Raw genomic sequence first — 15,415 nt, forward strand, 5'->3', positions numbered from 1 at the left:
GTTTGTGAATTACCTACATCTAATGCAGACTTACTTTTGTAGTATTTCCCAAAGGTATGTTTAGGTGGAGTGCCTCTGAAAGAAAGGTCGCCTCTCACTAATTCAATCTACATTCGGTCCACGAAGTCATTAGCGGTGATTCTGTCATCCCCAACTTAACCAAATTTAGCATTTGTACTCTTTTTTGTAATGCTACATATACCGTTATGCGCTAAACAGGGGTCAAATGCAATTTTGAATCACAAAGGCTCATTTCACTTGTTAAATAATATGGCGTTTAATTCAGTAATACATAGATCACTACAACTACTTACTCTCAATACACATAGAGAAAGAAAATCGCTATTTACTTACTAATGACATCGACTGGACTAACTATTGTAATTCAATTGTTACAAACAAAATTAGATGAGTTCAATATCATTAATTAAATGACTATTTTAGCATTTGTCCATCCGAACTCTACTATAAGTTTAACACATACAACTTTTTCATATTGTGCTTTGTATGCTTGTTAAAAATGTACATTCTATGAGCGACGATCTTTAGCTGAGCGCATCATCACAACGAAATTTTCTAATGAAATATTCACAACAGTTAGAGAACAAAGGCAAACCGCAAAAACTTTTCAAGTACTCAAGTAAAGAAATCTGATGTTTCAGGTAAGTACCTAACAACTCCGCTTAGAGTTATTTCTCGTGGAGTATAATTTAATTTCAAATTTGGGTATCTTCTGCGTAATAATATAATAATGAAGCGAAATGATAATTATCTGTATGCGGTGAATAGTAATCGTGTTCAATATTAGATTAGATGATTTCATTAGAATTGATTAATTATGAAAACGAGAACACATCGTGGCGTTCATATGAGTTAGTTACTTAATTTATGTACGGTGTACGTAACATCTGTTGCCGAATATCCAAGCGTGTTTCGCGAACTTTATTTGAAGGCTGTAGCATAATACTGTTATCGTGAAACAAAGTTCATTTCGCATGCTATTTATTTTCAAAATATTCTGAAAAAATAATGGAGCTACAATAACAATACCTACAAGCTATTTACAAATCAGTTAAATTCAGTCAACGGACAGCTGATAAAAAACAGTGAGATTTTTAAATGAAAATTATATATTTTTTATGTGATGTCTTTGTACCAACTTAAACATAAATCCGCCTATTATATTCAATATAATATATAAAAATATAGTTCTTTGAGTTATAAAAATAGCAGACCGTTTGTAATCGCATCAAGTCTCGAGAGTCGAGAGTGTGACATTGCCCTCGGGGTGGCAAGACGCGGGTCCGACATGACTAGCCCTTTATACCCTTTCTAGCGATATTTGAAACACTCACTTCATATTATATGTTTTACATACAGGGATAGAGATCCTGAGTAACTACATGATATTTATATCTTACTATATTAACTTTATTAATTCTTTTATTTTCTGACTTAATTCACAACTCTTTAATAAGAATTGTCAATATGTAAAGCTTAAGAAATATTATATGCTCTGATGTTTTTTTTTCTTGTATATAACTAAAGTAGTGCCATAGAATACATAATAATACAGTGTTGCCAGTTGAGTGCGTACACTCTTGCCTCTAATTGGGTAACGCCATTTCGCCCGAGGTCTATCCGGCTTACAGCTTTGCCCTAATAAAATAAGCAGTTTTTCGGATTCGATGTTTCATCTTGTCGCTTCGTATTCTGAACGCAACTTTCGTTTCGAGAAAATTGTGTGCGGCAGCGCGACGGTCTCTTGTGAATTGTACGAACAAATTACCTTCGGTTACACGTTGTAAACATAAATGTAAACAGCATTTATTGGCCGCACTACTTATTCAAATTTTGATGCCTCTACCAAATACAATGCGACGTGAACTAAATAGATGATTTCAACTAGGGCACTTTAAAATACTTCTTATTCTTAATTATCAAGTATTGGGAATATTTTTAATAATTTTAATGAATAATGACCAAGCAAAAACCAGTGTAACCTAAAAAAACACATGGTTGTTAAACGTGTACGAAATGAAGACGTATTAATATAATATATAATTTTATGACTATAATATATAGGTATAACGCTAATGCTATCTATTAATGCAGACAAAATACATTGAATAAAAATATGCAATTGAATATAAAATATTCATAGTTTACAATAAAACTTCCGATTTTTCTTATTCTTTGTTATATCCTTGCCTAAATTTATCTAGAAATACAGGTGCGAAATTCAAATATTTTATAGGTTTACAGAGCGACAAATGAGATGTCCCCAGCAGTACGAACGGATCCTTTCTTGAGTTATGCTTTTAATACCCCACTTGCGGTTTCATATTTATCGTCTGCGGAAATTGTATTGGTTCGGGTATCATGGAGGCAAAAATCTCTGCCGAAATATTCATATTATTGAGAAGTAATTCACGCACTATATACGAAAATGTTTATGCGCATGTACATGATCATTAAAATTCACAACTCACATTTACTAAAATATCTTAATCATAAAAAAATATGAGATGTATCAAAGACAAATCCAACAAGACAGCGACGGTAAGCAACGTTCACTACCTACATATATAATCTAATTCTAAAATAAATGGATACATGTTCATATTAAATTAACTTCAGTTCACAGAATACAAACGTTCAATTCCTAATTAATTTGGATTATGAAAAACATAGATATCCATATGTAATAAATAATTTCATCATATATCTACAATAATTGCCAAAGTGGTTTGCCCGAAAAACAATTTAATTCTATTCGGGCAACGGTAAAATAACATTTACGATTCGTCCTAAAAACATAATACGTCCCTCATCTAATCCTAATTTGTTGGAGGATTTGATCCGAGATCGAATTCATTAAGGGATGCGGGTTTGGGGCAAATTTGGCCGGTAGCCGATCTAAACTTTCCACGTGTGCACTGCCAATTATTTGCTCAATTACACTAATAGTTCCTAACAAAATACTAGCAGCTAGTGTTCAAATAAATCAAATATTATTAATAAATGAAATAAATTGCCTTTTTATTATATTATATCTATTTAATACAAGATTGTGGAAATTGTAATTATTTCTATTTTAGACAGGTACATTTCCTAATATTGAAATCACATATTATTCAAAGTATGGTCTCTACAATCTATCACTAACAGTAACAAGTATTACTATACTAAATATTACTATACTATTATATACCTAATAAAAATAATAATATAATATTAATTTTGTGTTTATATCACAGAAAATAATTTATAATACTAAACAAGTGTTATATGATGTATCTTGTTAGATATTAATTATGAAAGTTGTAGTGGGTAGAGGCAGATAAAGCAGCTCAAAATGCACCGGTGACGCTGACAGCCATAACGGCGAGCTGGTGCAAAAGTTTTCTAAGTTTACCAGTTTCAGTTTAATACTGAGGCGAGGCGAAGGCGACGCGATATTTGAATTTTTCAGCCGTTACCTGCGTCTATAAATCAGGTGTAAAGTCGCCCTAAGCACTGTAGAGCTGCGAGCGCCGACATTTTAAAATTCAAATTACAAGTCTTTACCGCAGCATACATGGTTAAATAGATTGTCAAAACAGGAATATTTTATATCAAGCGGAAAATAGTAGTTATAAGCATAATATTTCTCTAAACTTTTTTTATTACAATGAAAAAAAACTTACTAGAAACTAAACACAACTGTTTTATATAGATGACTACCATTGCTATATTTTGAATTGTAACCTATATTAAAATAATCGGTGTTATATGTTGGAAATTTTATCACAATTTTATTGTACACATGAATTCATAAATTCTACTATTGTTGCGTACGTAATTTTTTTTCTTTGCTTCCTGGATGGATAGCAGTACCGGATTAGCCACGTAGCAAGAGTAGCAAATGCTACGGGCCCCGCGACTCGGGGGGCCCCGCGGTCTAATACCTGTCTGACCGTAAAAAAATTTCAATTTATAATACACGTACCGTAAAAAAAATACACGGACCTACCACGAGAAACGTTGGTATCAAAATCTACAACAATAATTTAAAATTTTACCACGCTTGGATTATAAAATAAAAGGCAGATGGAGCATGACAATCATCCATCGCCCTTGTCAAAGAAAATACGAAATCAAAAACGAATACGAACCTCCGCCAGTGCTATAGCGATTATAGTGTCATGCAATACTACGTCAAAAGGGGTTTGCTATTTTAGTAAAAATATGCTGTCTTGTGATATTAAAACGCTGTAAAATTTGTTCCCGAAAACAAACAAAAAGATAAAACATCGTTTTACAGATTCTCTGTAGATTATTTGGCTTAAAAACATCGTTTTACAGGTTCTCTGTAGATTATTTGGCTTATTTAATTTTGTATACAAATAATAATTTTACATTTACGAATAACGAAGGAATACAAAACTTATGCTGCCAGTATTATGAAAATGAATTTGCCATTTTTATGGGTAAAACGGTAAAATGTTTAAAAGATCTTCGAGGTAGTGCTGTTGGCTTTTCGATCGTGAATGTGATTATTTGTATAGTGCAATAAAGGTTCATGATCATTATAAGATAATTTTAATAAGCATAATACTTTTTTTTTGTTACTTTTATATAGCTTAAAAACGTCAGAGTCGTTTTCGCTGTCGTTTTTTTAATTCATTTGAACTCCGTGATGGACATGACAATCCATACTAATATTATAAATGCGAAAGTAACTCTGTCTGTCTGTCTGTCTGTTACTCAATCACGCCTAAACTACTGAACCAATTTTCATGAAATTTGGTATGGAGATATTTTGATACCCGAGAAAGGACATAGGCTACTTTTTATCCCGGGAAAATGACGCAATCCTGAAAATCCCACGGGAACGGGAACTAATGCGGGTTTTTCTTTGACTGCGCGGGCGAAGCCGCGGGCGGAAACCTAGTGAAAGTTATTATTATTCAGGAATTATATTTATTTATTATCCAGTAAAGCAGCTGACTATGTGGATGTCGTAAGGTGTCACTGAAAATCAGTGTTAAGGTATTATGCCTCAGGTATCCCGAGTGGCTTCCTTTTTTAGCGCAAGCAACCATACATAAATTTAAGTTTTCTATTACCTATTATTCATAATTTACAATGCTATTGTTGTGTGTTTGTGTGTATTGGAATAAATGGTTTCTTCCTTCTTTCTTTCTAAAAATAAAATGTCCCGTGTTCTAGACTAAAAACTACCGCTATCCGCATTCATATACTTATTTTGAAAATAAAAAATAATATAAGTAATCATTGTAATTTTGAAACATTTTTTTATGTAATTTATTTAATTAAAAATTTATCGTTTATGTAACAAAAGAATTTTTACAATATTATAAAAAATTATCATTTACAAATATTTAACTATATTAAAATTAAAATTAAACCCTGACAGCTAATTTATGTAGAACGTCACTAACACCACTACCATAATAATTCAGATGATTGCAATGTCACCTCATAAATCAAAATCGGTTCAGCGATTTATACTGCAGGGCGTGCCAAAGAAATATTATACATAGATACACTCGAAAAACATAACCCTCTTTCTTCCGTAGTCGGGGAAAAATTTGGGAAAATTTTCAATATCTGGTAACATAACACCCACACAGAAGTACGTGTACCGTATACGTACAGTTTTATTTAATACCCTTTAACTTGAGAAACTATAGCAAACGAAGGGCCTCTTGACAGAATTTGCTACAGGCCCCGCGCTGGCTTAATCCGGCACTGATGGATAGTAATTATTTACAATGCTTTCCATGATTAAATAATTAAATTACATACAAGTACTTTAATGCCAATTGATATTAATTACAATTTTTCATCAGACAGGCATCAGGCATCTGCCACAGACATTAAACAAAGTTTGGATAGGATTAATTTTATATTTCAAAATCGACGCTGCACCAACGCTGTACACGGTGTTCATATTTTGTGGTAGTATTTTCAGCCATACGACATACCTCATACATATACCTATACTATAAATCCTCCACATAATAAATATATATATATTGCAATCGTTTTCAGCGCCATCTTCACAACGTTTCTTAAATCACGATTCAGCCACGCGGGTCAGCTGTAGAACCGATTATGAAGTGAGTGTAATTTGGTACATAGGTAGCAGTTTTAGAAAATGTTTGCTATTGCCAACAGGTGGCAATTAATATAATAAATGTAATGGTACATATTATCTAGTCTGTGATATTATCAAGAATAAAATCGGGTCTTATGACAAAAAAGTTTTCTTTGGAGATTCTAAATAAACTATCAAATGCCTGAATATCGTGTAAGAACGGTAGGTTTACGCTGAACACTGATACTGATATACTTGATACCTTATATTATGTACTTAACTATTTTTTTATAATTTATGTGACATGATTTATTAATTTTAACGACATTATATTGCCTAATATTATAATTAAGTACGACATAAAGTAGATAAGTACTATTTATTGGAACAAAACACTATTAAAACAGAAGGATTTTTTGAAGCTGCTACAAAACATAGATTTCAACCATTTTATTTCATAAGTATGTGGTGACTGGATTAACTTAAAATAAAATAATAAAATATATAATTCGAATTATTTACGATTACCAAAATAATTTTCAATTAGCAATAGAACCAGTTCCGCTTGAGTCTAGCCTACTTACGTGTGGATAATTTGTTCAATTAAAATTTTTCAAAACTGATATAAGGAAAACATTGTCTTATAAAAAATATATATATATTACCTACATACTTAAATTCAAAGCAAATAATTTATTGAAAATCATAAAGGTCATAAGTGAGATGTACCTTCTTGGATGTACCCAATGGTTACGTCATCCGTACTAGACGTCATACCATTCATTGTTCGCTTCTCAAAGGGTCGAAGATATAACTCCGAGGAGTATGCGCAGTAGAGGAATCCGCATTGGCGGGCTTTGCGACACTTTCAACCCTTAGACCATTCAGAGTACCCGTGTCCTCATTATTTTATTAATATCGTGTTTGTTTTGACAGAAGTCACACATAAATCAGCAACAAAATTAAACAGGTAGGCCTTTTTGCATGCTGCTAGACCATTAATTATTATTTATATATCCTTCTTTTATGTGAGAAGTATTTAGTTAATTAAAATATAATGTTCACAAACTTTAAAAGCAAACATAACGTCATGTCATGGTAATTTGTTACATAACGTTCGCTTTGACATCGTTTCTAAAGAGGAGGTCAAAACGGTACTGAAGTATAAAATATGTAAGTCCATACCTACTGTTGTTCTTAGTCAATACACGTTTTGTCTAACGAGTTGAAATGCATTGTATTGTATTCTTGTATATTAGGTATTTAAGTAAATTTAAATTGTTAAAACAATAACGGTTTTAAAAGCTAACTGAATAGTACCTAGGTATACATAGTCTCAAAGTTCGTGCTCTAGGTAGAGCAAATTACATACAGTTAAAATAAGTCTGTGATATTTATTATTGGCCTCTTAAGCTTAACTTCTGTCTTTTTTTAGGCTTTTATTGTGTTTCTATAATTTTATGATCTAGGTCCTAGGTTAATTACAATAATTAGATGAAGTAAGAAGACCTACAGCAGGTCTTTTATGATTTTATAATTTATTATATTTAGATATATAACAATGATAGTAAGTATCTATTATATGAATATTTAACCATTTTATATTCATAATTTAAAAATACTATTTTAAAGGAAAAAAGCACTAACTACCTAAATACAAAAATATAAAGTGTTCCGAAACAAACGATGCTGCAATCACAGTAGGTAGGCAGCTAACTAGTTTAAAAAGGCAACATCTTTTGTGAAGAGCGCACGTTTCACGCGTATCATTTCTAAACATAAATACAAACGGCAATAATCTTAAACTTAGAATATAACCAATTGTAATAAATTAATTTATTTTTATCCCAATTGTTTTGAGGGCTTTTTCTCAAAGACACATCAGGTGAGTGAAATTTTTCAATATAATTTGAGCAAATTAATATTTTTTCTTTAAAATATTATTATTATTATTTAACACATTGACAAAAGTATTAACGTTATCTTTTATTGAGAGCTATTATTTAATTAATTAATGAATTCTAAGTTTTATGTTATTGCTTAGCGCGTTCTCTAGGAAACATTTAAATAAAATAAAATAGAGCAATCATAATAATCCTAATGTTCAAAAATATATCAATATAGGTAGTTAACTACCTACTTAGTTTTCAAATAAATAGGTTTATGTTATAATAATTTGTTATGCAAACATTAAATTACTAGGCCGCGTCCCGTCATGTCATACGTTTACCTAAATTTAGTCGCCTATTTTTCGTAACGTTTGTATACATTTGTGTGGACTGTAGATACACTGACAAAGAGTTAACTAGGTCAAAGATAATCCACCCGCGCAATACGCTGGGTCACCATATACTATGTACCTAACTAAAATATATGTTTTAGGGTTATTTATCTGATTTTTTTTTCATTGGCTTATTTATAACTAGCACAATGAACAGCTCAGATAGCAGTATTTTCCGCATACTTTTGAATGTAATAAAAATTGGAAAAATGTCGTGTAAGTACATAAGTAGGTACCTATTCAAGATTTAATTGAATTTCAATATAAGATTTCCTTTCAAGCATTTACCTTTTTAATGAATAATGTTATTATTTATGTTATACGCATGCTATAATTCGATGTGTATTTTTGGTAACATGAAATAAAATAAATAATAATTGCAACAAATTGCGTTTAGTCGGTCAGGGTCAACCTCTATCGTACATTGATTAAGCTCTATTGGCTGCAGTCCAATCGAATAATTGATAATATTCCATACATCATGGTATAGGCAACTTTATTATAATACTAGCCGCTCCGCGCGGTTTCACCCCCGTGGCTCCTCTCCTGTCGGTCGTAGCGTGATGATAAAGAATTTTTTAAATCGGACTAGTAGTTCCCGAGATTATCGCGTTCAAACAAACAAACAAACAAACTCTTCAGCTTTATAATATTATCTACCTCTTATTACAAGCATAGAAACATGATTATACCTAGGTACTTGAAATCTATTTACAAGACGAAAGTTAATAAGATAAATCACTACAGTAAATGGTTCTGTATTTTTAAATGGTGCAAACGTGCGATGCCTCATGCCTATTACGTCACAAAAACATAATGCAATTACCTACTCAATTAGGTACCTACTCTTAGTATTTTCCCCCTTAGCATTATGTATTATTGTTTTTAATTCCAGCGACCAAGGTTGCGCTGGTGAGTTATATAAAATAGGATAATACGAGTAGAGTCTGGCTAAAGGTTTAATTCCATTCTTATAGTTACATTGATAGTTTTAATTTATATAGGAAGAACAACTGATTAGGCATTTCTTTAGTGATTGTATATAATCGAGAAGGAAAGTTTTATATTAGTTACAAAATATGTATTATTTCTATAAATTGAAAATAAATAGTTACCTTGAAAATAAATATAGTTTTTTTAAATTATTGTTTATCATCTATAGGTAGACATTCATAATGCAGAAGTTAATAAACTACAAAGGTAGGTAGGTAAAATTGGTGGTAAACAGTCTCCCTCTTATATACTCAATCCCTTTCGATCCCAGAACTCCTTCCTACTTAAAAAAGAGATTTGTATTTATGGGCTCATCTCATGAATGTAATTTGCGCTCCTCTAATCACAGCCCTTATCTACCTTTTCAATCTTTTCATTTTCCTATATCCCAAGGTTGCCTGGAAGAAATCGCTTCAGAGCGATAAGGCCGCCAATTTGAATGGTAAAGATTCCTTCTGTATGAAATTGTATTTTATATCTGTGCATTGTACAATAAAGTGTTTTATTATTATTATTTATTATCTATTAAACAAACATTTAGCACGGATAATGAAATAGACCGTACTAGATTTCCACCCGCAGCTTCGCCTGCGTTTCGGGTGTGGGATCCGCGGGATAAAAGGTAGCCTGTCTTAATCTAGGTCTTTAGCTACCTTCACAAAAAAATCATTGTAATCGGTTCAGAAGTTTTTACGTGAAAGAATAACATTAACAAACATCCATCCATCTATCCGTCCATCCATTCTCACAAACTTTAGCGTTTATAGTATCTAGATAGGATTTTGTTAGAATACCTAAAGAAATATTTTTTTTTAATTAAAATAAAAGAGGTAACTACCTAGGTAATGCTGCCTATTGTGAAGAGGGCCCCTAATGTGATTTTGAAAATAACTTTATTGTTAGCATTTAGTAACAATATGGTTAACAAAACAGTATCATATTAAGTATATCAAGCATCTGTATGGTGTTGGAGAGCAAGTTAACAATAGTAGGAAGGAATATACTTGTCCAAGGAACAAAGACTAAACCTACGACCCGTAACGAACTCTTGAGTGCCTGTATCAGCTCATTCCTTTGTCTTCAAAACACAAAAAACATTGTTACTACAACCTTTTTCATCTTTATTAGGGGTTACGATTCTGTCCGTCTGTCTGGCATCAGGATGTATCGCATGAACCTTGATAGATATATTGTATATTATATTCGTCTGGAACCATTTTGTAACGCGAGGCCGACTCGCACCTGTTTTTTAAACTAACTTAGGTAGCTTTACACAAATAAAGTAGGTACCTACCTAACCGACATAATCTTATTTTATATTAATTTATTTTCAGAATGACGTCACCAGCAATAAGTAAGACTCCGGAAAAACAGAAATCTGAAAGCAAATCTCCATCTCACGCATCGGTGGCCACTCAACAGGATCTCCAGGCTTCATCGAGGTCTACCCAACAAATGCAAACAGATCCACTCGGCTGCTTTAGAATCTTCAAACTAGCGGGCCTTATGATGAAGCAAGGTTGTTGAACGCATAGTTATTAGGACGTTATTTTGCTGTTATCACAAATTGTCGAAATGAAACCTATGATGAGATTTGATTAGCCGTAGACAGTAAACGGTTTATTTTTATATTCATAAAAAAGATATTATCTTAGACCGAATAGAAACGGTTACCTATATCACTAGTATTATAATATGGAAGTATTTAACTTAAGTAAGTATTTAATATTATACCATTAATATATAATATGAAAGTTAACAGTACTTTTTCAATAGGTAGGATGAGTTATATTTTACAATTTATTCTGATAGATTTCCGAGGCGATTTCTATTATCTACACACACAAAATATTGTTGCCAGTATTTATGCGTTAAAACACAGTTAAAAACATTATTGGTATGTACACATCTTTGAAATATTGAATGTTATGTATTCTGTATTTTTTTGTGAATTAAGATTACAATTTTCATTTCTTTGCCTTCATATCTAATTCAATGAAACAATGTTTTGTTTGTCAATTGAAGTTATGAACATGTGGTTATATATTTGAATGTTATGAAATTAAAATGAAAATTTAAAAATTTATCGACAATATAGCTATTTATTTTAATCGTGTTTTCTTTTCCCTTTGTCTTTTATCAGATTAGTGTCCCATAAATTATTGTTCTATAATAAAAATCTTGAAGGCAAAATCATTACATGGATTGCCTACTGTTTGTTGATCTCTATTGTTTTGCTGCTAGGCCATCCTAAACACATTAGTATCCTAAAAATCTAAAGGTAACCGTGTTCATGTAGGCCTTTGTAAATTTCACATATCATGGTATGTAGTAGAGCAAGGAACAATGTTTATCATTTATCAAACAAAGTAGCTTTCTCTGTCCCTATGTCCCTTTGTATGCTTAAATCTTTAAAACTACGCAACGGATTTTGATTCGGTTTTTTGTAATAGATAGAGTGATTCAAGAGGAAGGTTTTAGTATATAACTTATTCGGTTTTAAACAAAGCGGGCGAAGCCGCGGGCGGTAAGCTAGTATATGTATATTGTATATATTAAAAAAGGGTACCGGGTCAATAAATAAAAACACACTTTTATGTATTATTTTTTTAATAGTATTGGTAGGTAGGAGGTAAATAACACGCAGGAGTTCTGGGTTTTTGGATAATGGGAAGTAAAGATACAATACTATGTCAATATGTACAAAATATACAATTACCTCTAAATTCTAGCATTTAAAGTTACAGTAGAAATATGATCACAATATTTTTTATTTTCTTACTTTTCGATACATATAGATAGCTCTAGCTAAGGAGGGGCGAACGCGTTCGGGCGCGGCTCGTGCGGTAACAGTCTAGCCCTCACTTTCACTTTTGCTGCACACTTGAGATCAAATGTTATTTTTACATTTATATTAATAACCCTATCAACTCGCACGCGAGCACAAGCCGCAGCCGAAGGGCGCGCCGCATCGCCGCTCCATCCCCACGCGCCGACCGACTTACACAAACTATATTATACTTCTCATGTACTAATCTTACGTCTATTAAGTCTGCATTACGTTACATTACTAGTTAACATCCGAGAAAAATTCAAATATAAACGCTACAAAATGATGCTTTGAAATATGGGAAATCTTTTGAAGAACATTTTATATAATAGTAATTGACATTTTTGCATAGCAAAGAATTTTGGATGCAATTACTCGTCGGGCAAATTATATTTGTATTACATTTACCGTACGATCGGTTACTTATCACTAATTACATATATAGTTTTAATTGTCACCAAAAAATAATTACATCCCAGTCATGAAATAAATAAGAGTAAATACAGATTTAATTTGAATAAATATTTCTTTTTATTATTTTCGTGTGAAGCTTAATTTATACGTGTCTCTTAATATCGAGTCTAAATATTGTATTGCTATGTTTAATGGAGTTTATTTACATCGAGTTCCTTCATAAGGAAACAAATAATAAGTGTACACATTTGGGCATCCGTTTATCGATTAAATTATATTTTTAAAATTAATGGACGAAGTAACGAGTTCGTTAGTGTTCTTCTTAGCTAAGTCGAGAACTGTTTGCGACGGAAATATGACAAACCATACACGTTTACACACTTACAATATAGTAACTCTTAAAAGAATATACATACATGGCTGTGCTGTAATTGTTTATATAAAAATTACATAAAATATTTTGTACTTTAGTTTTTTCAAACGACGCCAGAGTCGTACATTTTCTAACTATACAATGCGCAATCCGATCAGAAGAATAAACAACAATCGAATGATAGAGTTATGCATTCATCGCTGAAGCTACAGTCGAGACTCGGTAATGTGCAGACGTGGAAAGTCACGAGAAGTACAATATTGTTACAGTTCATGTCCAATTTAATGACAACTAAAGTGTTACTTTCATAAAAAAGGTCAATTCCATAAACTATGTAACCTAACATAAGATATAAAAAAACTTAATTTTAAAATTATACCAAAAAGAAATTAGTGTCAATATTTTTAGCCGCTAAAGGATTATCTACTCAAATAATTTGATATTAATCCTTCAGGGGTAAAAATATTAAAATAACGCAAAAAAAATAAAGAAAAGAAAAATAGATAATCACATTTAAAAGTAAATAATTCTACTGTGCTATCACGAATCTTTCGAAACGGTGACGGCGGGTAGATCAAAAAAAGAGAAACAAACGGAAACACATAGCTTACGGGACCTCGGTGCGGGTCTCCGCAAAACAGAAGCGACAGCGGTAAATGAGGACGGGCTGGGGCGGCCGAGGCGGACCCGCGTGGAATGATACAACCGAGCGCTTGCGACGGCGGCGGACGGCCGACCATCGCTCTTATAATATATACATATCGATCTGTAAATATACTCAAGAGATAACTATCATTTTAATCAGTACACACATTGAACAATATTTGGATCGGACGATTGTTTACCATTGTGGACGTTTCGTCGTATGCACGTTAGCCTCGACGCGGAGATTAACGTACATACGATTGAAACTTCTTTCTAAACTATGCAAGATTTATTAAATAAATAGTAGAAAACCATCTGAACCGGAAAAGAACTGGTTTGATGTTTAAAAATTAAGAGAGTGCTATGAAACTATCTATGCTTTAAAACTACTAAAATGTTGTATTCTCTAAAGGGCAACGTCGCATGCGCCGTTGTTCGTACATGTACTGCTCAGCTTTCTTTATAACTAACTATATCCTACGTTAAAAGTCAGAATCACAGTTTATTTTCCACGTGTATTTCCATATTTTTATAATACGTGCAATTAGCCACATTTTTACAACTTTAAAGAACTATCATTCGACCCAGTTTTAATTTTTCCATTAATTAACTACGGTTATCATCTAAGTGAACAAATCAAAGTTTTAGTACGTATGTATAGTATCGCTATTTACACATTTTAAATTACTTTAGACCTACACTTAAAACAAAATAACAATTTACACTAACAATAAAAATGCTCGATAGATCGCCACTCATCTAATCGGAACCCAAATTAAATACGCTACTTTTATGAACTTGACTTCGCTTAATGATAGTTTTTAATAAAAATTTAAACTCCGAATAAAGTCGAACACAGTCGACCACAACAAAATATTTTACAAAATGACGTCTTATCTATCTAACACTTAAATAAGTGACGGCTCTTAAAACTATCTGAGACTTTATACAGAGCGCACAGCGCGGCGCCGGATCAATAAATACACTATAGATACATCACCACGGCGAACGTTCACTTTACGAGGTAATATATAAGCAATTCCGGAAACGGTCGTCTCGCGTCCGCATAGCGTTCATCGTATCCACGGCGGCTTCACACCAGGTCGACCGATAGCTAAATTTTAGAATGAGTTTTCACAACCTGGATTTTATTTACAATATTTTATGAAAAATAACGTCTGTATTGTCACGTCCAGGATAAAACTGTTAATCCGAGAGCATTTCGTCTAGTCCGATTTAGGTCACATCGTTGAGTGTACGCGCACTCGCGAGTGGTCGCGGCGACGTAGAGGCATCGGTTCCGCAGGCCGGCGCCGGCGCCGAGCGCAGCTCATCCGATGGCCGTGGCGATGACGATGAGCAGGTGCGCGATGTTGGCCACGCGGTGCATCAGGTCGGGCGCTATTCGGTTCAGGTTCTCGTTGGCGAATTCGCACGATGGGAATATGTGAACTGTGTACATAGACTGAAACGAGGAAATACGCATCTTAACAAACTGTACAAAATATATGTCAGAATTATTAAGTGGAGAACACTGTACGCCTTCTATTTTACAGGAATACATTTTTGGGGGCAAGCACACATATAAAGAAAGATATTCAATGTGCAAATAGCGTTAAAACTCAAACATTCAAACTCAAACATTCATTTATTCAATTAGACTACTCTTTAGTAGCACTTTCGAATCGTCAACACATAATTATTTTTAACATTTACCACCGATTCGGAAAGCAGTATCTATGGAGAAGAACCGGCAAGAAACTCCATAGTTGC

At 32.8% G+C, this 15,415-nt stretch overlaps 1 protein-coding gene and 1 long non-coding RNA gene across 4 annotated transcripts in view; one reads left to right on the top strand and one right to left on the bottom strand.

The window, feature by feature from the left end:
* Window positions 1-7,684: 7,684 nt before the first annotated feature.
* Window positions 7,685-11,211, top strand: LOC123698015. Its single transcript, XR_006752333.1, has 2 exons — window positions 7,685-7,991; window positions 10,715-11,211. It is a non-coding gene; the product is annotated as an uncharacterized LOC123698015 (long non-coding RNA).
* A 761-nt stretch (window positions 11,212-11,972) lies between these two features.
* Window positions 11,973-15,415, bottom strand: part of LOC123697972 (protein split ends) — a 112,247-nt gene continuing 108,804 nt past the window's right edge. For all 3 annotated transcript variants that reach the window (XM_045644549.1, XM_045644548.1, XM_045644547.1), the window contains one exon: window positions 11,973-15,107. In XM_045644549.1, coding sequence (XP_045500505.1) covers window positions 14,973-15,107 — 135 coding nt within the window. In that variant the 3' untranslated portion in view covers window positions 11,973-14,972. The remainder of the gene's footprint in view (window positions 15,108-15,415) is intronic.

Source organism: Colias croceus, chromosome 15, assembly GCF_905220415.1.
Source record: "Colias croceus chromosome 15, ilColCroc2.1".
Classification (NCBI taxonomy): Eukaryota; Metazoa; Arthropoda; class Insecta; order Lepidoptera; family Pieridae; genus Colias; species Colias croceus.